This window comes from Charadrius vociferus, unplaced genomic scaffold, assembly GCF_000708025.1.
Source record: "Charadrius vociferus isolate BGI_N301 unplaced genomic scaffold, ASM70802v2 scaffold858, whole genome shotgun sequence".
In the NCBI taxonomy this organism is placed as follows: domain Eukaryota; kingdom Metazoa; phylum Chordata; class Aves; order Charadriiformes; family Charadriidae; genus Charadrius; species Charadrius vociferus.
This window is the reverse complement of record NW_009649724.1, coordinates 1,455,721-1,483,228: the sequence shown is the minus strand read 5'-3', so window position 1 is coordinate 1,483,228 and position 27,508 is coordinate 1,455,721. Positions and strand designations below refer to the sequence as shown.

At 53.4% G+C, this 27,508-nt stretch overlaps 2 protein-coding genes across 2 annotated transcripts in view; both read right to left on the bottom strand.

The window, feature by feature from the left end:
- LOC104291570 (opioid-binding protein/cell adhesion molecule homolog) overlaps positions 1-26,629 on the bottom strand; it is a 293,742-nt gene extending 267,113 nt beyond the window's left edge. The window contains exon 1 of the mRNA XM_009890823.1: positions 26,566-26,629. Coding sequence (XP_009889125.1) covers positions 26,566-26,629 — 64 coding nt within the window. The remainder of the gene's footprint in view (positions 1-26,565) is intronic.
- Positions 26,630-26,751: 122 nt separating this feature from the next.
- IGSF9B (immunoglobulin superfamily, member 9B) overlaps positions 26,752-27,508 on the bottom strand; it is a 118,545-nt gene continuing 117,788 nt past the window's right edge. Inside the window, exon 22 of the mRNA XM_009890822.1 lies at positions 26,752-26,759. Within this exon, the coding sequence (XP_009889124.1) occupies positions 26,752-26,759 (8 nt within the window). The remainder of the gene's footprint in view (positions 26,760-27,508) is intronic.

Below are 27,508 nucleotides of genomic sequence, written 5' to 3'. Positions count from 1 at the left end.
AAGAGCTCCCGTTTCAGCCAAGCTCTCCCAAGGTGTCCACCTGCTGTGAAACCTTCTCAGCCACTTGTTTTTTGCCATACCGAAGGCCATCAGAAATCACGCTAATTCGTGACGCTTTCCCAACTACAATAACGCAAGGCACAACGCTTCTGGAAAATTTTTGCCCTTGTTCCCATGACACGCTTCCCCCTTTGAGAAGATCTGGGGCTTGGAGGACTCCACACTCGAACGTACAGCTCTGAACGCTACAGTCCCCTCGGGTGAGGGACCATCCCACCACCTGGCAGTTGGGTATCCGGCACCAAGGAAGCCAAACCCTCGTTTTTGGGGTCCTCTGCTTTCCACTGCAGCCCAAATGAAGACTAATGATGATGGTCCCACCCCTCCACAGCATACAAGAGCATCTTCTCCTTTGAAGGGCAATGATATGAAGATGGAGACATGAGTGGGCAATACCATTTAAAACTCAGCTTCCTCTGCAAGCCAAGCTCACGTCTGACCCAGTGGCGAGAGAAGAGCTCAACTGATGATAAGGAAAATAGCAGACCAGGCAAATTTAGTTAGACTGGATTATGGGAGACCAGCGCTCGCCAGGTTCTCCATAGAAGAAGTATAGTCAGGGGTCTGTGGTGAGCTGTTCCAATGAGAGGCAATAATTGAATTTGTTTTCATTTAATTTGAAGGGCCTTTAATTAAAAGCCAAGCCTGTGTGTGCAGAGAGATAAAGCTGAGCACGTGGAGACCAGGGGTAATTTGGGTGCCGAATGCAATAATTAATTGTAAACGTGGAGGTCAGGAGATGGGCTCTATCTCCCTGCAATCAGCACGCCGCACTGGCCAGCCGAACGGAATGGGCTCGCGAGCGCCGGAAACGCTTAAGTGATTTTTGAAGCCTTAATAGCAATTATAGAGCAGCGTGGAGGTTAATTTGCAGAGTTCATTAATCAGAGAAATAAACACGTCAGTGATCGCCACGGAGAGGGGAAGCAGAGGAGCCTGCCTCTGAGATGGAGAAGGCCGACCTCGGCACCGATGCTAACCAGAGGAACGGTGACAGCGGTTTGCATCCTCAACTCAGGGTGAACCCTGGCTTTTCACACCGCACCACTAGCTGTAAAACCCTCGGCCGCTCACCCTGGGGCTCCTGCGAGCCAGAGCTAAATATCCCCCAGCTCCACGAGGTGTTAACTGGATGACAAGACCGCATCGCTCTCCAGCTGGTAACTCCAGTCCTCTCGGCCATCCTATTCCCCTGCAATCTCAGCTTCTCATGGATTATTATTTTATTATTGCTATTGAGAAGCTTCTCAGTAATTCAGGCTACCAGCCCTGAAGTTATATCACCCACAAATTTAACTCACCCCACAGCCGGTAATGCAGGACTCCAAAAGCCCAAGCCTCCCGGGAGCATCCCCTCCCCAAAGCTCGCAAGAAAGAGATGGAGATTTAACACAGCACCATCTATGATAAGATACACAAGGACACAGAGCATCTCTTAAGGGACAACACTTAGAGATAAAGAAAACGGCTTGGCATCAATTAAGTTAACAGGCATGGGGCTTCCTGGCCATGCATGGTGAGAAAGAGCGGTGCTTCGTGGTGGAAGTATCTCGGGATCGAGGTGAGGATAGCCCCAACCTGCAGCAGGACAGAAAAGGCATCAGGAGCAAGAGGTATCGCTGCTGTTTCATATGGCTCAGACAAAATGGAGTTTTGCAGTGGGAAGAAAAACACCACAAGGAGCCAAGGGGGCTGGCATCACCCCGTGGCGAGCAGCAAGAGGCAGCGGGTGGCAGGAGAGCTTCGGTAGAAGCCTGTTAAAAAAGGAGAGCACTTGGCAAGAGGAGGCTGGAGACCTCCAACAGCCGCTGACTTGCCCTTCCCTTTCAGCCTAAGGAGAGGTGACAGAATGGGGTGAGGCTTTAGGGAGGTGCAGCGCTGCTCCACGCTCTCAGGGAAGGTCTCTGGAGGAGCTGGGGGGCTCCTGCCCAGGCTGGTGGCTCCTCCTCTACCTGCTGCTGGGGGACCAGTGGGAAGGGAGCTGCAGAGGATGCAACGCACATGGAAAGGCGTTGAAGGGAGCGGAGCACTAATAGCTTTTTCTCGGGCTGGTAATTGCTCCCCGGAGAAAGGCTGTGCGTTGCACTGATTTATTTTTTTTTCTCCTCCTTCCTTCCCCACAGTCTATTTCAGGAACTGGTTTCTGATGCTTTTTTTAAAGCCCTGGATGTACTTGCATGGAAGACTTGTGCTTCCAAGGCAATGGGCAAAAAGAGTCCAAAACCCAGCACAGACAGGTCTCATCTTGCTGCTCTTGGCTCAGTAGCCAATTAGTCCAGCCATTGCCTTGGCTCTTCCGCTGCTTCAGGCAGTTATCCCTGGGACCTCCACATGGGAAACGAGTTTTACAAACCTCAGCACACTTCAGGGGTTTTTTTTACAGGATCAGCTGTGTTCTTCAAAACATTGAAGAGCATCTATGACATTAAGCAAGCAAAAGTGCCAAATGCAGCACCTGGGACAGGATAAACCCACACACTGGTACTGGCTGGGAAGGGATTAGGTGAGCGGGAGAGCTGCTGAGAAGGACCTGGGGGTCGCAGTGCTCCTCAGGTTGAAGAAGATGAGCCACCGCTATGAAAAAGACAAAGAACCAGTCTATAAGAGCAGGAGATCCAAGGAAGGCAGCATTCTCCTCTAAGAAGCACCAGCGATAAATCAATAACCAGAACACACACGTCACTGTGACCATGATTGTCTCCTGCCCTTCCCACACGCTCTTAACTGGAGTCCTGTAACACTACCCACGGGCAGCTTAATGCATCTCCTCCGCGCCGATCTCCTCCTCTCCCCCGCCCCCCCTAACGCCAAGTCTGGGGACTCGGCCAGGATCACTGTTAACTTTTCTGCCTGCTAGAACTGTGCTTAATTAAACATTTTAATTAAAATCTACAAGAGTGATTGCCCCTGTCATCCTCTGAAAGGAAGGCTAATAAAGTCCCTTTTATCCAGTCCGACGAGCGGCCCAAGGACGTGCTGCTGGGCAGCACTCTTGGGTGGCAGCAGGAGAAAGTCTCTGTAAGGAACCGGGTTCTTACCTGCACCCGAGCAGAGCCAGAGCCTGACACAGATACAAAACCCAGACACCCGAAAGCTTGGGCATGGGGACAAAAGGATGCAAACCACCCTGTACGGTGGCATCACTCCCTGCATCTCATTTCTTCAAAGGATTTAAACCTCAGACTTTTGGAAAGACCTTCAAGGAACTGCTTGTCCACCACAAGCAACCTCTCTTAGCATCAGGGCTGGTGGTACACATCAAGCCCACCTTGCACCAGCTCCATCCGTCCTCCTTTCTCCTCCACACCTCTTTCCCGGTTCCTCCTCCCGCTTCCCAACCAAGTGCCGGAGGGGCTGCGGCGCGGCGGCACGGAGCATCCTCTTAGTGCTCACCCTGATTGCAAGTGAAGTGTTTGAGCAGGATTTCAAAAGTTTGCTCCCTCGGTGCCCGTCAAGAACAAACAAAGTATTTGTTGTTGGTGGAGTAAAAAATTCATCAAAATAAAATAAAATAAAATAAAATCAGGAGCAGAAATGCACACATCTACATTTGAGTAAGCGGGGGGAGAACACACTTGGAAACTTTTTGATCAGAGCACAGTCTCAAATCCTGACAGAGAAAATGTATTCATAATTTATTAAAAAAAATAATTTATAATTTATTTTTAAATTCACCAGACTCCTCGTCTCTTCTTTTTTTTTTTTTTTTTGTGCCTCCCTTCTGACAAACAAGATTTTCTGTAATTCCCAGGAAGGGCAACCGACGGAACAGTATTGCTGAAGGCTTCTCTCTGCTTTCAGAGGTTGGGAACATGAAAAGACGCAGCATCAGTGCCAGAGACACACACACATACACCCCCCGCTGCGTCCCTGCTTCCCAAATCCCTCCCGGAGATGCTTCTGCATCCCAGAGCCCCCCTCCCCTCCGCAAGGGCTTTACAGACCCAAAGCACCAAACCCCCCAGCATCACCCGGCTGCCGCTGGGTACCACCACCTCGCTGCGCTTCATCCGGCGCTGAACCCTGGCTCTGACAGGTGAAAGAAAAGAAGCCAGGGCGGAAAGCTGCAGCCCTCAACCCTCCTGCTGTACTCTTTATCCAGGAAGATTATGAGGTTTACTGCTGCTTCTCCATTATCCTAAATAAAGCAGCCTTTCAAAATTGCTTCAGACATATTAGATCATGTACTTTTTACACTTCCAGAGACACTGGTTATAATATCTTTTTAACAACACTGGGCAGAATCTATTTTCTTCTTCCACTGAGCTGAAAAATACTGTTTTCTCAAGGAAGAAGAAAAAGGAGGAGGAAAAAAAAGCTATTGATTTTGTTTAGGGTCAGAATAAAATATCATTGGAGTGGGTGTTGAAATCCTCAGCCACGAATTATTTCCAAAGTGACAGTTTGGGCTGTGAAGATTTTTCTTGTGAAATAAAACAAAACAAATGAAACATTGTGTTCTTCTTCGATAGGTATACATTTGAGGTTTCCACCGGCTCCAGCTGGTTCCTGCTGGGTATATTTAGCATTTCAATCTATTCCTTTCCCATTCACATCCCTGCTGGAGTTGACGCACGGCCAGGATCAAACCCCGCTGCCCATCCCGAGCCGCACTGTGCCATGGGGCAAAGAGAAATGTTATGGGTGGGATCCGGAGGCACAAATCTCAAAAACACAAATATAACACAAGCTATGATGCCCGAGCGATGCTGGTGGCTCTCCGTTCCACTCTGCCCCTCTGCCATGCAGAAGAGAGGGTGGTACCTGGCACACCATGATGCGGCATCCCTCCGGCCAGGACAGGCACCTCGCACGCTGCTTCTGAAAGCAAAGTACCACCCAGAACCCCCAACCCCACAGCTCTCAGCTAGGTTTCACTTCTCCGAAGAGTCAGCAAATTAACTCCCATTTATATGCACAATCCACTTCCCTCTAATCTATCCACCTATCTCTGCTCTTCTGCTGGTACAAGAGATGAGTATTGGCTTTAAATACAATAATTTCTTTATAAATAAAGAACAGGCAACACTTTTGAAAGGGAAACCAGATGTCTACCTCCCTCTTCCGTGCTTTCTGCTCCTCGGCATTGTGTGCGGGAGATAGAAACACGCCGCTAGAATGAGGAGAGCCGCAGGTCCCTGCCTTCCTCTCTCCAGTTTATTTTATTTATTTAGATTTATGCAAATGCCAGAAGAGGTCACCTATCCATATGCTCTCAATGCCCTTGACGTAACTTCAAAATGCATCATAAAAATGCCCTGTGTGCCGCAATATAAGTCAGTACCCCACGCCACCAGGCAGGCAGGCAACAGAAAAGCCCAAAATCCTCCCCTACTGCCAGCAGCAACGCTCCCTCCCTGGCACGCACCCGCACACACACCTACATTTTAGCTTCCATCGGCTCTTCCCCTTCCCCATCACCTTCTGCTCAGGGAAGCCGCAGCTTTCTCCCCACATATCTGCTACTGCGCTCAAAATCTGTCCCCACCAGTCACTTCAAGTCTGCGGCTTTGGGCAAAGCATCATCCAGGAGCTGCTCCTGCCACAACCTGTCCTCACGGCTGCCCGAGGGACCATCCAAACCTCCCACTGGATTGGGACCCCTGCTCTTCTCCATGCTTCTGAGCACGGGGGGCTTAGAAACCTCTCGGTTTCTAACATCATGTAGAAATAACAGAAGTGCTACCAAAGCATCCAAAAGCCTGACCTCATGGGACTGCCAAACTGATTGCACGGTACTACCACGTTCAAAGCAGGTGAAAGCATCCCCCAGCACACAGAGGTTGTTGTGACACCAGGGGATGGTCCGGACCACACTCCTGCTCGGGATGCTGCACCCACCAACGCGGCTGCACCGGAGCCACCAGCCGGCCCACCAGCCCGCAGCATTTTGGGCAGGAAAGACCTGCCCACGATTCAAGCCACCACGAGGATGTGAATTTTTAACTCCTGAACCTCAACCCTCCACCAGGAGCAGAGCCGGCGCCTGCCTTCAAGATGCCACAGGATTTCTCCGCAGCAACTCTTCACGCTTCCCGGCCATCGCTCCCTTGGGAACGAGCGCAAAGAGTGAACTAATGAGTCTATTAGACTTAATTAAGCTAATGTGAAATTATTTACTTAATCTGGGAAGATCTTATGATGGCGAGAAATCCCCATGGAAAAAAAGCATACAGCTGCCTCGCACGGTCTAACGGAAAGCTCACGAGCAACCGGTTGCTGAGATGCTCAAATGCATGGCAGCAGGGATGGCATGGACCAGGGGGGACTTTGGACCACGCCACCCGCTCAAGGCACCCGGCTGCTGCTCCGATGCACGCCAGCATCGCCAGGAAAACCAGCCAGGAAGCCCCGGCCGTGTTTCGCCTTCATTTTCCAAGTGCACATCCATCCCCGGCCAGCAAATCCATCCAAGTCTGGCACCTGCGTAGGAAAAGTTTTCGGAAGCGGTTGGCCCCTCTCTCCTCGACACACGGTGAGCATCCCTCAGCCCCCAGCACTGCATCCAGGCAGCAGAGGGGGAGCGCACAGAGCAAAGGCTGCAGAGACGAAAGGGGATTTTGCCTCGCACATTTTGCTCACTTTCTTTTTCCTTAATGTAAAAAAGCTTAATGCTTGCTTTGAATGCTTAATACGACTGAGTTCTTTTTGCCACTTATTTTGTTTTGTCATGCACTACATACAATTACACATCTCTAATCCGCAAATCCTCCCCCGACACCAGAACACGTGCCAAGCCTTTACTTTCCGCAGCCGCCGCATTAAAGGCCTTTCGAGATTAGCTCACATCGCGGAGCAGCGGGATGCCCTTGCATCACCCGCAGCCGCGATGCTCTGGACATGCAAGCCAAGGACCAGCACTAGCCAAGGCGATGCCCCATCTCTTGCCCAGCATAGAGGAGGAGACTCCAGCTCCGGCATCGCTGGGATGAAATCCTGGAGAAGGAACATCCCTCCATCCCGGGCTGCAAGGAGCTCAGCTCAGCATCTCTCCGACGGAAATCACATTTCGCAAATCTCCCGCAGTGAATCAACTCACCAGTCAGATATTAGCTCAGCAAAAACTGGCAGGCAAATGATCTAATTAATAATCAGCACTATCAGTAGTTTCCGCTTTTCTCAGGCAGCCAAATAGGCGAGAGCTTCTCTGCAAACAGCAGGCACAGCTACCTGGGAACGAGACGTAATTATTGCCCCAAGGTCAGATGGTGGCAGCGGCAGCGCCAGCAATTGGCGCCCCACTCACGAGTCACCTCTTCAGGCCACCTGCGAGGGGACACTGAAGCCTTGGTGGCCCCTTGTGACCCCTGGGGAGGCAGCGGCTCCCCAGGGACAGCAGAGCTGGCTCAGAGCTTGGTTTCCCATCCACAGGTGTTTCCACCGAAGGCAGGGAGAGCGGAGCTAAAGGCCACCCCAGCGCACAGCCCGTCGCTTGAGGCTCTGCATCATCCAACATCTGGAGGGGACCAAGGTCCTTCTTGCACCCCAGCACCGCAGGGCTGCTGTCGCCACGGGAAAAGGGCCAGCAGGAGCATTTCATACAGAACATAAACGGCCAGGGAAGGTGCAGGCAAGGGTGAGAGTTTCCCTCCATGCAAAAAAGCTTCACCACAGCCTCCGAGCCTCTCCTGACCCCAGTCAGGAAAATAAGAAGGAAATAAGAGAGACATCAATTTCCAGAGCTCAGCGCCAAAATCCGGCCTTCGCCTTTGAAAGCGTAATTTATTCAAGCTGCTTTATTATTGCAGAGCCCAGCGTAGACAGGGGATTATGGAGAGGTCACAGCTGGAGCAATAACAATAATAATAAAAAATAGTTAAGTCGGGAGAGCATCTTGGGCGAGTTCTCCGTGCAGGAGGGAGACGCCCTCTTTTGAGCCAAGGTGTTTTAAAGGAAAACCAAGATGAGCATCCCACCCCGCCGCCAACTTAAAGCAAAAGTGGCATCAAACGAACCTTTGGGGGAGAGACGGGAATGGGGCTTCACACCCCCTCTGTTTGTGAACCCAATTAGGCATATGTTGAGGAAAGGGTGTATGTATATTAGATTTTAATTAAGCAGTGTTAATTATAATCTATGAGATGTGCTTACTGCTTATCTGATAATTATGAGAAAGCCAATTTGGCTGCTGGCTTGTGACTAATTAAGTGGAATTAGTAATGATAATTATAGATTTAATTTTTGTTTGCCTTTATTGGCAATGGGGGGAAAGCGGCTTCGAGGGCTGGGTGGGGCGGGGGGGAAAGGGATGGGAAAAGCCATAGGAAAAGGTCACCGTGCCAGGGATTTGGCCCAAAGAATGAGGACTCGCCTAGGATTTCCCAGCAAAAGTGGGTTTTCGATGGAAAAAAAACAATTTGGGGTTAAAAAATAAAGTCTTGTGGAAACTGCTTGATGCAAATAAACTTCTAAAAGGCAGTAGTTTCGCAGAGCGATCGGGCTGGTTTTTTGCCAGCCCATTGAGTGAGCTGTCGGCGCCTTGAAAAAAAGCTTGAAAATTTGGGCAACTGGGGGAGTTTGGCTTATCCAGCCCGGGGAAGGAAATTCCCTGGGGATCTCTCCCCTTCCTCCCACACCTGAGCCAACCCTGACTCCTGCTCACAACCTGCCAGCAAGAAAAAGGCGATTTTTTGAATGCTTCTGACTTATTTTTTTCCCAGTGTAATTGGTAGGCTGTAAAACAAAGACCAAATACTGCAAAAACTGCCCAAGCCCTGGGAATCTGCATATTTTTCAACATGCCCACAGTTTGCTACCACTGCCTGGCTGCCAGTCTCCTTGAACTTTGCATCTTCCACCCCTTCACATATGCACTGTGGTCACCGGCTGCCAAAACATCGTAGGGCAGCAAAGCTTTTGTAAAAGGCAAAGGATAAAAAGACAAGGAAAGGGGGTGGGAAAAAATAATAAATATATTGCAGCTGGATTTTTAAAAGGCCCACATAAACTCGCAGCTGCACGACACCACGTGGAGCTGTGCAAGCTAAGCTAATGATAATTAAATCTCCTGCTGCAGGGGTGAACAGCAATTTCTCGCTAGGTCTGCCGCCCGGGATGAGAGCTATCCCGGGAAAAGCCGCAGCAGCAGTGCAGGGCAGGAGGGTCGGACCGCCGAGATGCTCCATTGCCTTCCCAGGCAAAACCCAGGCGAGCGCCGGAGCTGGGGATGCTCTGCCCTGCTCCTTCCCCCAAACTGCATTTCTGAGCTCTCCCTAAAATAATACATGATGATCTCAGGTCTAATCTACAGGCAGCAGCGGAGGGGAGGCAAAGCAGCTGAATGCAGGAAGGCAACAGCCCCGTTGAAGCCTGTCTCCCCTGCAAGACCCCACGGCACCGGGGGGGTCCCCGTGGCGGGACCCTCGGGTTGCAGCGGTGCGAGCCCTGCGAGGATGGCTCAGCGCAGGGCTCAGCTCAGGGCAAAGCGCCTGACCTGGCTGCAAAGTTGCTTTTCGCATCCAAAGCTTCGCGGGAAGCAGCCTTGGGGAGCAGCGGTGCGGCCGGAGAGCTCCTCTTTGCACACCAGATGAGTCCCCATCGCTGAGCAAAATACACACTTCACCCAGCTAAATGTGGTCCTCAGCTCCCCCGGGTAAAGGAAAGCAGCACAAGGCCATTAGCCAAATCTCTTGTGTGGCATCAGAAGCCCTTCACCACGGCAGACCTGCCAGGACCTCACCCTCACGCCTCCCGAGGAAGAGAGTGGTCCGGAGGTGATGCTGCTGCTTTCTACCAGGCTGCCAGAGGACACACGCCTGAGACAAAACTCAAGTTCTGGCCACTTGTGAGCATTAAAGATTATTTGCCAGACAGGCTATTGCACCAAGCTCTGCGGTGGCTGGTTAGTAGGGGCAGCACAAGACATTAAATGACAGCAAACTCACAATTTCTTTTTTTCTTTTCCTTTTTCCATTTCAGCAGCGACTCGAAAATAGGCCCGATTATAAAAGGAAAAATTCCCCATGAGGCACGTAGTTTTCAGACAAAAAAAAAAAAAAAAGCCAGTGCAGCCCGAAGTAGCCAAAACACACACTCAGATGGACAAAATGTGACTTCGTTCCTAACGATGCTCAGGGTTTGTGCGGCCTCACATCCCCCTATAAACTCCCTCCGCAGTTTTCACCCGGAGCTGCGATCCCGCAGCGAGCGCACCAGGATCCGTCACAACACAGCATCACATTCCAGCGCGTTTGCTGACCCATTCATTCAGGCTCCTGCACTTAATTTCTCCGCGATACATTTAATACCTTCGCCTCCTGTCCTAAAGAGCTGTGGGATTCACTGGGAGGAGAGCGCAGGTGGCTTCCGCTCTGACCTCATGCTCAGCTCTGCAAGGAAATCGTTCATTTGGATTTCCCTGATGAGTGCTCATGGTAAGAGAGGTCAGTGTCCGGCCCTAGAGAGATAAATGAATAGTTTAGAGATGACCCGGCTCCACGCCGGGATCTCTTGTTGAACGCTTCTCCCCGTGGTTGGCAAAGGATGAATTGCTGGGTGCTTACCTACCCCTCCGAAAAGAGGAGAAATGGGGTTTTAGGAGAATAATGCTTCATAGTACTAGACATGCTGTTGGATAAGAAAAAGACAAGGCAGAAGCCAGGAGCCGGTAAAAGCTACAGCTTGTAATTTCATTGCACCTTCTCTACTCAATAAATGGGTTTCAGTCAGAGCATCTCTTCCATCCAACCCAAAAAGGACCTGAAGGGTAAGTTGATTGCATTGATCGTGCATGCATTTTCCCGGCAGGGAAAGTGGCCCAGTCCCTCGCTGCTCCCGTCCAAAGTACTCCACTTAGTTATTACGGGAATATCGCCAGAGACTCCAGGGCCAGGGAGCAGGACGCTACGGGGAATTCATTGCTCGCTGAGCGCGAGGAACATTAAGAGAGAAGGCAGAGCAGGGGGGTATGGCAGCGGCTCAGCCTTCTCCCCATCACGGCCGCTGACAGCCTATCACTCCTGCTACGAGTTTGGGCAGCCCCGTGGGATCATTCTCACCGGGCTGTCGTTAACCCTTAGGAGAACAGCATGTAGGAGCTTGCCTGCAGGGAGGGCAGCATGAATCTGCTGAGACAAACCCCAACGCTCAGCCCTGCCACCCCTCACACCGTACGTGCCCATCCTCCTCTTCCTCCCCCAGCAAGAAACTCCCTCTCCATCCTACCTAGCAGCTGTGACAACGCTCAGGCATCCAGCCCCTGAGCCAAACCATCTCCTTTGCTGCTCCCAGGCTCCCGACAGTGTGGAGTCTCCTGGGGGACCCATCCCCATCCCTAAAACCCCGCCGCTTCTCCCCAAGGGATCAGGGAAGAGTGTAAATCACTGTTGGACTTGGTGCGAAACACAAACCCATCCCGCTATGATCAGCACTGCCATAGGGATGCGCTGGCCGGACGGCACGGCTGTCGTCGCCTCGCCGAAACCAGCCACAGCACGGGGCTCACTGCAGGAACGATGGGCCCGAGCCCAAATTCGACATCCAACCCCAAAACGTGAGCAAAAGGCTGAGCACAAGGTCTGTGTCCAGCTGTCATGCCCTTCACCTGCAGCCACCTGGTCCTCCCCCAGGGTGTTCGGGAGGTGGGAAAGGAAGGGGACATCCCGGAGCAGTGCCATCCACTCCTGTTCCGCTGCGTCACCAGAGGCAGCAATGACAGGCAGGAGACGGGGCAGGTCGGCAGCCTCACAGCAGCGCTGCCCGTGCCCGCGGAGATGGGGTCGGGGTACCTGGCTTTGCTAATTAACCCTCGAGGCAATCCCCTGCCGACACAGCAGCGTGCTCCTTTAAGCGAGCCGCCTCCGCCTCTCCCCGCAAGAGGCTGAGCCGTGCCTTGCCGTAGTGTCTTCCAAGGAGAAGGCTATCAGCTCAAAACAGCCGAGACCTTTAGCTCAAATCCATTAATCCTCTTTATTAAACCCGGGTCACCTCTGAGTCCTGGCAAATTAACCAGCATCTCCCCACTGCAAGTACATCAAGAGGAAACGCGCTGTAGAGCGCCTGTAATTTTCATGGACCAGGGCTCCGGGGTCAGAGGGCTTCCCGGGCTCCATTCTCTGCCTTTGTCAATTTAAAAGGGAACATCGGCTTGCTCTTGTATAAATTACGGAGGGAGGCAGAGCGGGGGCCCAGGGCGGTCGCAGGGCGCTCTGCCGCCTGCAGCCGTGCCGGTGGCTCCTCTCCTGCCCGAGGATGGAGCAGGGGACAGAGAGGCTGCAAGCGCTGAGTTCCCGGTGAGGGGCGGGGAGTAGGATTTGGGGGCATCCTCCGAGCACACCCTCCAAACAGCTGGGCAGCCGGGGTCCCGCGCTTGGCATCCTCCAAGGCTACCTTGGCCACGTGCCTCCTTGCTGCTGCTAATAAATGGCACGTCCCCGCTGCCAGCCCAGCTGGGGAGCGAGAGAAAGAGGGACTGGAAGGGCTGCGCTCCAGCTCAGAAGTGGGTGGAAAATTGTTCCCTTGTTGCCTGAAATTTCGCCATTTGAAACGCCTCCCCCTTTCTGCGCTCTCCTGTTGGAGCCACTCTACTCTGAATACTCACCAAGCCAGCAGCAAAGCGAGAGCGGCTCTATTTCTGAAGAGCTGAGGACATTTAGCTGGGCTGGGGAAGACCTGGGGCCAAATCCCTTATAAACACTGATTATACACCCAGTAGAAGAGCTCCAAAAGAGAGAGCCAGCCCCGCCTGGAGGAGAGAGACTCTGTCGGGCTGAGGGATAAGGGCAGAGCAGGGACTGGAGGTCACAGCATTCCCTTCCTAGGATGCATCTCCTCCTGCTCCCAGAAACTGCAGCCTCAAGACAAGCAAAATTCCCAGAGCAAAGACCGCTCATACACTCCATGAGTGAAGAAATAGAGATTTTTCAAGGGGGAGGGGAAAAAAAAAACAACCAAAAAGTGGGAAAATTTCCAAGCAGCTCTGTAAGAGCTCTAAGCATCACGTCTATTCCCCTAAGACAACTCTACACCACGGCACTTCCCAGCACACTCTCCAGCCATAGCTCTACCACAGGGCTATAAATCCAGCGGCTTTGGCTGAAGTCGCTCAGGTTTTACACCAAGTTAAGCCAGCAGGGACTGAGCTGGGGAACCGTGATCCCAGCGCCAGGATGCTCACCCTTAACTCAGTCCAACAGCACTGGGGTTTTTCCACCCGGGTTTGAGTTACAGGTCGGATTAGAGCCCGGCATCTTACATCTCCTAGCCATCAGCTTGTATCACAGCTTTAGTTTTTTATTAAAAACATCATTTCTTGCTGTATTTAATCACCGCAAGGTCATTTCAGTGACAGTTGCCAGCATCCTAGCCAAGGAAGCAGAGGAGCTGAGCCCTGTCCCGCTGACCAGATAAAAGGAGGAGATGCTGGGTTTCATTTCCTTGTTTTCAATTGAGAGGTGCCCACCTCGGTGAGCAGATTAAGGTGTGGGTGGGCCGATGTCAGCCCCCCGCGGGCTGAGATGGGAAGCTGCCGCTCGCTCTGCTCATCAGGAGCCCCGAGGAGAGAAATTGCATAGTTCTCCCCGCGGCCCTCTGCCCACCTCGAACCAATTTCTGCTCCTTTTAATTCAATTCAGCTCCTCCTGACCTTGGCTGGCTGGAGTTGCAGAGTTTCTCTCAACAGATAGCACCAATTACAGAGGTGTGAAAATGGAAGGCTTTCAATTCGGAGAACAAACCCAAGAAACTGGGACTTTATTGAACGGAGAAACAGGGGGTGGGGAAAGGGGGAGCAGACGGGGGCACGGGCTCAGATATATTGCTCTAGAAACCAAATGCTCTGGCTCTTTCCTCCGCGGGGGAAGGCGAAGGCTTCGCCTGGAAGCGGGGCTGGGATGGTGACCACCACGAGAGGCGCAGGTTGAGACGCACAGACGCCGGCGGCACCCGGGGGCCGGGGATGCAAAACCCACCGGCTGCATCCCTGGCATCACGCCTCGCTCGTTAGCAGCTGCGAGCCGGCTCTTTCACGTGCGTTCCCCGACGGTCTGATTTCAAACCCCCCAAATCAGATCCGACAGGTCTGACACAAACCGAGTTTGCTTCCCCAGCTGGGTTGAATCCCGCAGCATCTGCAGCCCGATCCGTACCGTTAGGCACAGCGGCACCTCCATCCACGCCACCTCGTCACAGTAACGCCGCTTTTTGTCCACCCACGAAGCTATTGCCAGCCAAGGACTGCCAGGACAAGCCTCTGGGAACCAGCGTGAGCCCGGTTAGATGTGGGTAGGAGAACTCTGGCAGGATGGCTTAGCTGACTGCCACGGCAGAGAGATCAACACGCGGACAGTCTTTATCAAAACTGCCTTCCTACTGCACAGCGCAACCTGTGATGATCAGAGAGTCCCCAGACAAAAGCAGGGGATGTTCAGTTCACGGGAGGGAGGCAGAGACAAGCACCTCAGCTGAGCTCTCTGAAGCTCTTTGCCCAACACGCCTCCATGCTAAAAAAAATAAAAATTAAAACTAATGCAAGAAGTCCTGTATGCCTGGGATAGAAAACGGGGTTACTTTCACACGACCACGCATGGTCCCCCATCAGCTCTGGATATACCCAGGTATTTCACGGGCTAGAAGGATGCAGAAAAGCCTTCCCAAGACCTGAAAACTCCCCGCTCCAGCCCTGCCTCCAGCCGGCCGGTCAGACCACCTCCATCAGCTCACCACCCACGTACCAAGCAAGCCCAGGGTCTCCCTTCGATGCGGATGCCACCTTTCCCCGATAAGGACACCCTCACACCACAAATTCTGCCTTCCAGACCAATGTACAAAGAGCAAACAGGTCCTCCCCACCTGAATTTTGGGCAACCGCCCGGCTGGCTGGAGCACATCAGCTGGCTCAGCATCCCCTTTCAGAGGCATCCTCCCAAGCCTCGGAGCTGGGGGGGCACCAAAATGAAGCAGTGGCTCGTTTGAACCTCTCAAGAGTTGCCACGACTCAGCAGGACTCTCAACAGCTCGGGGACGCGTGGTTTTAAAGCCACAGCACCTCCGGTATCTCCAGCCAAGCTGCGACCGCGGCTCCCCCCATAAATCCTCCAACCCGGTAAACAGTCGAATTACGGCTCCCCGCCATTGCTTAGCTGCTTTTGACACTAATTGCTCTGAGGAGTGTGTGCAACTGGCAACACCTTATTAAAAGTGAAATATATTATACTGTCCACTTATTGCTACTTTATAAAGATAAAGTATCCCGAGGATACGGAACGGCTGGCAAAGGCATCGGCTCTCGGCCTCGGAGCAGAGCACAAAGCGGAGGCAGAGCAGGCGTCACCGGGACAAACGCGTGCTCTCCCTTAAATTGCAAAGAGCGCTTCCATTCAGAGCCCCGATGTGAAGAGTGTGCTCGAGATCTTCTCCTCTGTTCACCTCCTGGTTTCGTCTCGGAGATCATCACTCTCAGCCCTTGGAGGAAGGAGGCAGAGACGAGATGCGAAAGGGTGGGGAGATCAAGCACACTTCGAGAGGAGCAGAGGGTGTCCCTCCACTCACAAAGCCGGACTAAGCCTCTTGCTAATCGTGAATTCACATTTGCCCACCTCCAGACATCGCTACCCGAAGCGTGGCACAGCCTCTCCTGCCAGTGACACTGCTCCGATGGTCACATACCCGCAAGCCCACAAGCTCAGTGATGCTCCAGCTCCACCGGAGTCCAGCACAGGGATTTTAGGACCCCAAGTTCTGATCTCACAGTCTTTCTCCTGTGTTTCTCAAAGGAGGAAGCTGAAACTCACTGTTTCACAAGGAAAAACGTGCAGAAACCTCCACTTCAGATTTGGAGCTACAGCGAAGACATGTCTCTTAACACATGTCTCTGCACGTGCCTCCGGCAAACCATTTTCCCTCTTTATTCCTTGGCTTTCCTGTCTGCAAAAACAGGGACAACGGAATTTCTCTTCTCCGTGAAGTGTTTTAAGATCTACTAGAAACAACCACTACGCAAGAGCAAGACCTGATACCACCATGTTTCAGAAATAAACGTTTCCATCCAGTCCATCCAGTCCCTCCAGTCTCTTCTCACCACGTAATTTTGGGAGAAATTTTTGTTTTTCTTTCGAATTGATGGGCTATTTCTGGTTGGGAACACGATGGGCAGCAGAAGACAAGAGGAAGGCAGATGCGGGGGATGCCATCAGTGGCCCTCCTGCAGCCTGAGGCACTCACAAAGAGATGGTGTGCGGAGAGGGCACAGAAAACCACCTGCACGGGGCGGGGAAATCAGCTTCTGAGGACTCATTTGCAGTAAAATGGAGATACTCCTCATGCACATCACAAAAGTCATTACATCTACATCCCTCCTGTACTGCGGAGAGTAGAGATGCTATTATTTATCACTTATTGGTCACTTTCCCATGTGGCAAAGACGACAGATCCACCTCCCATCAGCTTCGAGGACCACAGGGCACACAAACACAGCCGGCATCGCGCTTTGATTCCTAAAGGAAACGGCATGTCCTAAGCAACAAATTTGAAATATCCAGACTCTTTGGTTGAACAAGTTCACATCCAAGCAGGATCAATACCTTCTCACTCCTGAGGTATCAGCAGGTAATTGGGTATCACGCAGTGATGAGCAACCTAGTTTGCTCAGAAGCTGCAAACTTTAATCTTCATCCATTCCTGGTACACAGAATGGAGAGGGAGGAACAGATCAAAGGAGAACAGATCAAATCCAGCTGCATTCGGACCCAGATTGCAGAAAAAAGGACTCATTCTTAAGCAAAACGGCTCGGGCTTCTAAGGTTCAACATCTTGAGAGGACTCAAGTACAATACAACGCAGAGAAGTTGCCGTCTCTTCCGGGCAGCCACCTGCCGGGGGGGGGGCACCAAAATGAAGCAGTGGCTCGTTTGAACCTCTCAAGAGTTGCCACGACTCAGCAGGACTCTCAACAGCTCGGGGACGCGTGGTTTTAAAGCCACAGCACCTCCGGTATCTCCAGCCAAGCTGCGACCGCAGCTCCCCCCATAAATCCTCCAACCCGGTAAACAGTCGAATTACGGCTCCCCGCCATTGCTTAGCTGCTTTTGACACTAATTGCTCTGAGGAGTGTGTGCAACTGGCAACACCTTATTAAAAGTGAAATATATTATACTGTCCACTTATTGCTACTTTATAAAGATAAAGTATCCCGAGGATACGGAACGGCTGGCAAAGGCATCGGCTCTCGGCCTCGGAGCAGAGCACAAAGCGGAGGCAGAGCAGGCGTCACCGGGACAAACGCGTGCTCTCCCTTAAATTGCAAAGAGCGCTTCCATTCAGAGCCCCGATGTGAAGAGTGTGCTCGAGATCTTCTCCTCTGTTCACCTCCTGGTTTCGTCTCGGAGATCATCACTCTCAGCCCTTGGGGGAAGGAGGCAGAGACGAGATGCGAAAGGGTGGGGAGATCAAGCACACTTCGAGAGGAGCAGAGGGTGTCCCTCCACTCACAAAGCCGGACTAAGCCTCTTGCTAATCGTGAATTCACATTTGCCCACCTCCAGACATCGCTACCCGAAGCGTGGCACAGCCTCTCCTGCCAGTGACGCTGCTCCGATGGTCACATACCCGCAAGCCCACAAGCTCAGTGATGCTCCAGCTCCACCGGAGTCCAGCACAGGGATTTTAGGACCCCAAGTTCTGATCTCACAGTCTTTCTCCTGTGTTTCTCAAAGGAGGAAGCTGAAACTCACTGTTTCACAAGGAAAAACGTGCAGAAACCTCCACTTCAGATTTGGAGCTACAGCGAAGACATGTCTCTTAACACATGTCTCTGCACATGCCTCCGGCAAACCATTTTCCCTCTTTATTCCTTGGCTTTCCTGTCTGCAAAAACAGGGACAACGGAATTTCTCTTCTCCGTGAAGTGTTTTAAGATCTACTAGAAACAACCACTACGCAAGAGCAAGACCTGATACCACCATGTTTCAGAAATAAACGTTTCCATCCAGTCCATCCAGTCCCTCCAGTCTCTTCTCACCACGTAATTTTGGGAGAAATTTTTGTTTTTCTTTCGAATTGATGGGCTATTTCTGGTTGGGAACACGATGGGCAGCAGAAGACAGGAGGAAGGCAGATGCGGGGGATGCCATCAGTGGCCCTCCTGCAGCCTGAGGCACTCACAAAGAGATGGTGTGCGGAGAGGGCACAGAAAACCACCCACACGGGGCGGGGAAATCAGCTTCTGAGGACTCATTTGCAGTAAAATGGAGATACTCCTCATGCACATCACAAAAGTCATTACATCTACATCCCTCCTGTACTGCGGAGAGTAGAGATGCTATTATTTATCACTTATTGGTCACTTTCCCATGTGGCAAAGACGACAGATCCACCTCCCATCAGCTTCGAGGACCACAGGGCACACAAACACAGCCGGCATCGCGCTTTGATTCCTAAAGGAAACGGCATGTCCTAAGCAACAAATTTGAAATATCCAGACTCTTTGGTTGAACAAGTTCACATCCAAGCAGGATCAATACCTTCTCACTCCTGAGGTATCAGCAGGTAATTGGGTATCACGCAGTGATGAGCAACCTAGTTTGCTCAGAAGCTGCAAACTTTAATCTTCATCCATTCCTGGTACACAGAATGGAGAGGGAGGAACAGATCAAAGGAGAACAGATCAAATCCAGCTGCATTCGGACCCAGATTGCAGAAAAAAGGACTCATTCTTAAGCAAAACGGCTCGGGCTTCTAAGGTTCAACATCTTGAGAGGACTCAAGTACAATACAACGCAGAGAAGTTGCCGTCTCTTCCGGGCAGCCACCTGCAACCCCTCCCTTGGGGTTTCGGCTGCTCCTGACACCCCGACTTCGCACCACAGCCCTCTCCAGTTCCACAGGGCGGCACTGGACCACCTCGACCTCTGCAAACGCCTACATCCTCGTAGGATCCTACTGGACCCCCTACCTCCACCACCTCCCTGCTGTCCCATTTCCAACCCCACGGCATTTCGGCAAAGGGGCTCAGGAACGCCCGCACCGCTTTGTCCCACGGTGCCAGCCCTGCCATCGGCTCCGGTGATGACGAGGAGATGCTGGTCCACACTTTGCCAGCTGGAAGGTCTCACCTGCCTATAGGAGATCGCCACCCCGGCCATGGAAAGGAGAGGTGGGAAGGTAGACGATGGGCAGAGAGAGAGGGAAAAGCGCCACGGGCAGCGGAATGACCTGTTTGACAGATTTCCCTGCCGATCAAAGCAAACTTTGCTTAGAGGTTTTGACATCTGATTAATTATGTCGCGCTGGCTCGCCTCTAAAGGTTGCGTTTCCGGCAGCCCTCGCCTTTCATCCTCGCAGCGTTTGGCGGCCGAGCCCGCTCCCCTGGTGCCAGCAGAGGAGGGGACGGTGGCAGGGTGGCTTTGCCAAACGTCCTGGCCCTGTCCCTGGGAGGCAGGAGATAAGGAGGGCGAGGGACAGCCGGGGACAGAGCCCCTTTGTCTGCGGTGCCTTTTGTCACGGGCAGATAGGAGGCGGCTGCCTGGCGCTGACATTTCGGTGACCAAATTAAAATGCGCCGCCACAGAGACTAAATGTCATTAGCCTCATTAGAAGTGATCGCATTAAAATAAACAACACCGCCAAAAAAAAAAACCTTAAAGTGGAAATTAGCCAATGCCATTGAGTAAAATAAATAAACGGGACGATCCAGTGGGGAGCGTGCAGCCAATGCCAACGGTGACCATCCGGACCGCCGAGCTGGGAAGGGGCACGGCGGGAGCAGCTGAGGTCTCCACAGGAATGTGCCGAGACAGGTCCAGCCATGATGTGGCCCCAAATGTAGCCGCCTGCTTGGGATAAGCCTACAGGGTCTTTTGGGCTTCATTTCCAGACAGTTTCAGGATGCTCTGCACAGGCTGGCGTTAAGGGCTTAGATGCTCGTGTCCCCTGGGGCTGGCACTGCAGGCAGCGCTCCGCCAGGACCTCTGTCAGCAGATGCACTGTGAAGCACGGGCCCCGTGTGTGGGACTGGGGGTTTTTTGTTTGGTTTTTTTTTTTGTTTTTTTTTTTTTTAGCAGCATCCAGGTTTCTCTCAGATGCTTCCCATTCGATTACTGGCCACCACCAACCGCACTTCGCTTATGCGCTCTGACAGGACCGCCGCACAAGGTGGAACGCCTGGTGAAAGAAGCGTCGGTTTGTCCTTGTAAAGAGAGGAATTTTTCCTGTAGCCCCTCTTGCTATGCAAACGCCATTTCCTTTGGGGCGGGAGAAGCCATCAGAAGGCCCTTGCAAGATCCTGCTTATGACAGAGCAGATTTGAAAGCCCAGAGATCTCCTTCCCCCTCCTTCCCTTCTGTCAAAAATTATAATCATCATTTTCCAGCTTGCTGAACAATCAAAGTGTGGCCTACATTCGCTGGAGCTCCTTCCACACGCCGCATGCATAGCAACAAGTCCAGGAAACAAAAGCCAGAAGTAAACAGTTGGTTGAGAGGAGGCGCTGGGCTGGCAGGTGGACAACCGAGGAAGGCGGCTCACAGAGGACATCGTGGGGTGCAGGCAGCCTGGGAAGCCACGGGAAGACCTCCTCTTCCATGCTCTGCGAGGAGCATGGGGAAGAAACACGCCTGGGCAATTTGGCTAGTGGAAACAGCAATGGTCCTGCTGTACCAGGTGGAAGCCCAAGCCCTCCTGCTGCAGGTTCAGCTGGTCCTCACGTGGCTGAGGAGCCGTGAGGAGCTCACCATGGGGTCAGCCACAAAGGACAAAGCCACACCAAGCACAGGTGACCCCAGCTTGTCCCCCAGGAAGTTCGTATCCTCTGCATAAAACCCCACTGGGGCACCAGCTCTGGTCCACACAACTGACACTCCTAGTGATTTTGCCGTCTAAACAGTGTGAGCCGACCAAGTCCAGTCCCAGCATCCCATCCTGAAGCGCAGAGCTGGCAGGGATGTCTGCTGGGCTACCCCTTCCCCGCGGTTTGCAGCCCGCTTCCGTCTCCCGAGCTGTCAATCCAGCACTTTTCACTAGCGCTGAATTCACAGAAAAGTGAATCTAAAAATAACTCTTCTTTTTTCCCCCCCCTTCCTTGCCTCATCTCACACGTGTTCGGCACGCACATGACTCTGCCGCACAGGCAACGGGTCCATCTTCCCCAAAACGGCTCCTCCCAAGGATGCTGCTCCCGACACCAATGCACCGCTGGGTCTCAGCAGCCAGCTGAGCCTTGGCGCCCAAGGCTGATGTGTCCATCTGGGAAACTCAGCCCACAGAGACAGATCCAGGACACGAGATCTGTGGGAAGCACCACGTCTCCCTTCCAGAAAGCCCCAGAAACTGCAGTTTCTGCTTTCTGTGACCACGCAACCGCTCCCTGCTTCAGGTGATCTTGAAGAGACACCTCCTACAGCAAAACACCAGCCAGGAGAAGCCCAGCACCTTCACACAACTCAGACCAATGCCCCAAACCACTGCCCTCCACCACCTCATGCTCTCTGACCCTAAGCCGGGACTAGAGGGAGAGCCCACCAGCTCCACGGTCCCGCTCACAACACCCGATGCTGCCATGAGTTCGCAAGGCAGATGCACCCCCTGCCATGCCTACCCCTCTAGACCTAGCGAGCCACCTTGCTCGGCCACCTTTTGAGGGTGACACCGCAGTCCCCACGTTTTTGTGAAGCAGGCAGGAAAGCGCTTCTTTCCTCTAAGCACGAAACGAAGAGGAGTTCCCTGGCAAAACCCACCCACTGAGCAGCAAGTGTCAAAGCCACCTCTGTATGTGCTGTTGCCGCATTGGTAATTATAAGTACCAAGCCTTCATTAGGGAAAGGGAGAGAGGACTGGGAGGCGAGGAGATTTGCAGCAGAGCTGTTATTATTTTTAAGTTTAAGCAAAGAGAAGTGTGACAGCTGAGATCATTCCCCATCTTGCGCTCGCCAGCAGCCAAGAGCATCTCAGGGGATGCTCAGGCCAGGAGGTATGAAGGGACGGGGACCAGTGTCCGGCTTTCCCTAACTGGTGATGGGAAAAGGACAGGGCTGCAAAGCCCACAGCGTCATGGAGGATGTAACAGAAAAAAAGAAAAAAAAACGCAAGTTTTCCTCTACCTCCACCTGAGTGCAGCAACAGGACCCTCCCGGGTACCCTGCTCCCCCCAGGGCTCGTCGCAGCACCCCGGCAGCCCCCTTCCCCGCTCCTCGCCCAGCGGCAGTGGCGGCTTCTAACCAAGCAGAGCGCAAACTTCAAATTGCATATTCAAGTGTAAAATCCGAACACAGCTGTTTATGCAGCCTGAAATTTGCCATAACCAAATATTCACGCCTTTGGGGAAAATTTTCAAAGGCACCGGTTAAGGTACCCGGCTCCCACCGGTGCCTTTGAAACATTTCTCCTTTTTCAGTTTTTCGCAGGGATTTGCACCAGCAAAAGCTCCTCCACCCGGCCGTCTGCGACTAGTGAATGCACAAAGGAGCCGCTGTCAAAGAGAAGCTGCTGGAAAACGCAAAGCAAGGTTCGCCACTTTGGGGCATCCTGGAAGGCAGCCGCCCGAGCCACCGGCCCCGCAACCCACAGTCCCCAGAGCAAATTGTTCCGAAAACTTGTGCCGCGGGGACGTGCACGCCGCAGAAGCTGCGCTCGCTGCCTGTGCCCGCTCTGCCGTCACGCTCCCTCCCCGCGACATTTGGAAACGAGAGCGAGCGCTGCTCCTCCCCGGCAGAAACAAAACATCCTCCAAACGGTCGATGCCAGCTTTCTCCCTGTCCCGGGAGCCAGGGGATGGAGGAATCGACCTCCAACAGGGAAATTACAGCCCAAGTTGCCCTGAGCTGAGGAAGACCAGGCAGCGTTTTTGGGCTGACGCCTGCCGGTGCGGGCTCCCAGTCCTGCTGGGACCTCTTTCTTCCCCAGCATCTCCCACTGATGGAGGATTGATGGCTGCAGTGCCTTATCCGCTACTACCCCCAGCCTTTGGGAGAGCACAGAAAATCCCTTTAAGTCCCTCTCGCTCATATTGAAATGACACTAAAGCGGAACTAATGTGCTCCAGGTACTTATTCTTGGGCTTAGTCGCAGGGATCAGCAGCCTTCCACCAGCCCGGCATCCCTCGTCGGAGAGAGGTGACAGCCACGTCACAGGTGATGGTGGCAGTGGGAAAAGCATGCTCCCACGGCAGGGGCTGCGGGCTAGGAAGGGATGGAGAGGCGTTTTGAACTCCTGCAATGCCTGTTTCTTAACATTAGACCAGATTTACGACTACCACCAAAGCCATGCGCCCAAGCGGAGATGAGGTAAGGGGTTGCGCAGGCAGAGTCTCTGAGGGGGGACGCAAAAACCAGGTCCTGGGTGCAAGAGGGGAGGGCAGAGCACTGGGGGACTCTCCACGCTCCATAAGCTTCACCTTGACCCCGATGCCCTGGAACAGGGAGAAACGGGATTGCTCATCTCACCCTGCACTGCCAGATTTCTGACCTCTGGAAGGAGCCACTGCCACGAGGAGACATTTCACCAGGCCAGCAAAGGCAGCGATGAGGCTGATGTGCATTGATTTTTGCCACCTGTAGGGCCATGATGTCACACCGTAACTGCAGATCAGCCAAATATACTCCCCCTCCGCCCCAAATTAATTCTCCGATGCAGCACAGCTCACCCTGGTCTGGTGCATCTCAAAACAACAGCACCCAAAACGCCCAGCAGTTCAAAGCATTTGCCAATGGCTTGACAATTAAATTACCCGTTCCTCTTCCCCATCCTGCAGTGCTGGGCTCATTAAAAATCCTCAGCATCCTTCCCATCAGAAAGAGCCCACCTCAGAGAGCAACTGATGTCCAGGAACCCGCCTCCCCCAAGGCACCCGACGACAACAGCATTAAGCCTTCGAAATTATTTTGGATGGAAACTTGTCTTACAAAGAAATAAAAAGCTGCAGAGTAAGACGCTATCCATGACCAGAGGGGTCAGGGTTTCATTATTGCATTAACCTTTCGTGTCTTTAGATTCCACAAGAGTAAATTGGTAACGAGACGACATGAGCCCCGATGGGAAAAACGCATCTTTCCTAACAAAAGTAAGAGGAGGGGGGCAAGAACAGAGGTGGGTGCGAGAGAAAGAGGAAAAAACTGGCAAATAAGCTATTACAGCTAATAATAACTTTGCAATGCTATTTTCTGCAGGAGCCTTCAAGTTGTGATGTTTCCCTTCACTCTAATTACACCTTCTAAAAGCAGGTTCCCTTCTCACTTCAACCGCCCCGTGCGAAACTCCCGCAGGATTCAGATAAAATTGGAGATGGAAAGGGTTCGCACTTCACGAACAGCCTCTGCATATCCCAGGGGAGCGTCACCTGCATAAACCACGTGGGATTATACTTGCAAATAATAAACAGTTCCCCCACACACACAAAAAAAAAAAAAAAAAACCACTCTGGGAAGGTGCAGGCTCCGAGGGTTGGCAGGGACCATCTGACTTCCCTCCGCACCGGCTGCCATCCTCTGCCAACATGACTGGCGTTAGAGTTACGGCTGAAATCAGTGCTGTGGGCAGGTTGGGCAGGGAGGGAAAACATCCAACCGCTGCAAGACAGGCGAAAATGAAAAGGAAAGATGCTCCAACCCCGTGCTTCGAGGCAGAAAATGGTGGGTGTGGGGGCAGGAGGGGAAAGCACCCAGCAGCCAGCCCGGCGCACTGGAATATTCCCCTTCTCTAACGCAGGCAGCAGGTTTCAGCTCCATGGATTAACAGCTGAGCCCAGCTGGGCAAAGTCCTGGGCTGGTTTGGCTCAGGGGACATTCAAAGCCAAAGCAGATATTGCTGCTTAATAGGAATAAGAAGGGAAAGCTACAACCACGTAAGCGCGGATCAAGAAACCTCTCCCAAGTTACTGGGGGCTGAAATGTACGGGCCTTTTCCTTCCCTGGCACACACCGCTGTCAGAGCTAGCCCAAGCCTTGGGCCAAACAGCCAGCAAAAATGCTCCGTGCCAGGTCTCTGCCAGCTCCTGCAGCTTAAGGACACCTTGACGTCCGTCCATCAAGTGTCAGACGTCCTCCCATTTGACGTGCGTGGCTGCCTTGCATCCGTTTCTTTGCAATTTTGACCCAGAGGAACCTTGTCTAGCAAGAAGGTGAAAGAGCCAACACTCTGCTCGGCACAGCCTTGGTGAGGGGAGCTGCCCCCACGCCAGGCACACCTGCCTTAGCGAGATAATATTTTTAATAACCCCCCTCCTTGCATTCGGCAAAGTCAGGCTGCTCACACAGCCGCGTCATCCTTCTGGTGCTCACGTGCTAAACTCAAGGTGCACCATTTTGGTTTTGGGCATGGCTGAAGAGCTGGAGGCACTGCCATCAGAGGTTCTCCATGAGTGCTCCTCAACCCGCCATCGCACGCCCCAGGGGACAGCGCTGCTCCCCCAGGCTAACGCACATCACCTCCCCCTGCATCCCACGCAGCATCGCTGGTACCCGGCCCCGCGCCAGGGGCTCTTGTACCTGCCGACCACCCAGGCTGCAGCGTGGCACAGCTCTGCCATGGGACCTCGGGATGTGGATGGTGTCACGGCACGAGCCTCCGCAAGCAAGTTTTAACCCGAGGCCCCTCGTGTTGGTCACAGCTGTGGAAAGAGCTGTTTTCCAGCTGTGACACAGCTAACCTCTCCCCCGCCAGCCTCATCCTCTTCCCACACACGCCAGCCCCGCACAGCGCAGCGCTGTAACTAAACCACGGAAAGCTGCTGAAATTACAGCCGTGCCTCTTCCCTGCCCTCCTGAGTCCAACATAATTCTCACTGACAGTCATGAAAAACACATGTTGGGTTAAGATCGAATCTGAGCCTCGACACCCAGGTCCCCAGCTGCTTTGCACAGGGACCGTGATCCTTCCAGCTGCTAAAAGTGCACATCATCATCAAAAAAAAATGCCGGCGACTTCTTCCCCTCGGCGTGCAGCTCTGCCGTCCGCCCCCGTCGGCGCTCCCTCCCCGCGCATGCAGTGCCGCGACCCACCCGCTGAGCATCAGCACGGAGCCAAGCGCTGGATCCAAATCCCGGCGTCTCCCCCCTCATCCGTCCCCGGCACGCTGCAGGGACGAGGCCAACCCCTATTTCGGGAGCCACCTCCTCGGCTCCTGGAGGTTGCAGCACCTCCGCCGCAGCCCCCACGGGTGCCCGCATCGGGGGGTTCGTTATCACTTTGCAAAAGGGAGCGAGGGGCTGGCACCCGATTTGAGTTTGCCTGGCAGGAATGAGGGAAGCGGGGATGAGGGGGAGCACCGGGAATAACATGACAGCTGGGGAGAGAGGGAGGGCACAGGAGATGCCCAACTTTGAAGGGGAAAAAGCTCGGTCACCCCACCATTTACAGCCAGAGGTTGCCCGAGGGGACGGTCGGTCTCTGCCGAATCCCGCTCGCCGGGAGCGCTCGCTCGGCAATTCCCTGCTGCAGAGCAACTCGCTGCCTGCCTGCATGTGTGCGTTCGTGCGCAATGTGCATGAAGTCCGGGTCCCCCACGCGCGCAACACCACTCGGCTTTCCCACCCTGCAAGCCTGTGCCACCCCATCCCCTGGAGAAAAAAAGCTTTCTGCACTACCTGGGATGAAGAGCAGGGCAGTTGTGGCCGTGAAGACGATCCAGCAGGCAGGATGGTACATCTTGGAGCTGCGGTAGACTAGCGGCTGATTTGCTTGCGGCTTGCTCCTGCCGCCGCTGCTTTCGTCTGCGTTGAATTCTGAGCAGGTTTAAATCCAATGTTTGCAGAGGGAGGGAGACTGAGTTAGTGAGCTAGAGAGAGAGAGAGAGAGAGAGAGACGGGAGCAGGCAGGCAGTGTCTCTGATTTTCCCTTGCACACGCACACACACACGCACACAACTAGCAGAAGGAGCACCAGGCTCAGTGTGTGCACCGGGGAAAGCAGACCTCCTACCAGGCACCCATTGGTTCGAGATGCTGACTGACACACGCACACTCGCTCTTCTGCGGGTCTCACTCTGCAACCAGGGAGTTAAATGCGGGCATCGACCCCCTAAGTACCCCTCTCACACCCCCTGAGCATCCCTCCTGGACCCCTGAGCATCCCTCCCCGATCCCTGAGCATCCCTCCTGGACCCCTGAGCATCCCTCCCCGATCCCTGAGCATCCCTTCCCAACACCCCGAGCATCCCTCCCCAACCCCTGAGCATCCCTCCCAGTCCTCAAGCATCCCTCCCGGACCCCTGAGCATCCCTCCTGGACCCCGAGCATCCCTCCTGGACCCCAAACATCCCTCCCAGACCCTTGAGCATCCCTCCTGGACCCCAAACATCCCTCCCAGACCCTTGAGCATCCCTCCTGGACCCCGAGCATCCCTCCCAGACCCCTGAGCATCCCTCCTGGAACCTGAGCATCCCTTCTGGACCCCGAGCATCCACCCCGGACCCCTGAGCATCTCTCCCAGCACCAGCTGGCAGTGGTGCCCGGGATGGAGGGAGCAGCCTGGCACAGGGACAGGCACCATCTCATCGTGCTCACTCCTCCAGCCACCTGCAAAGGG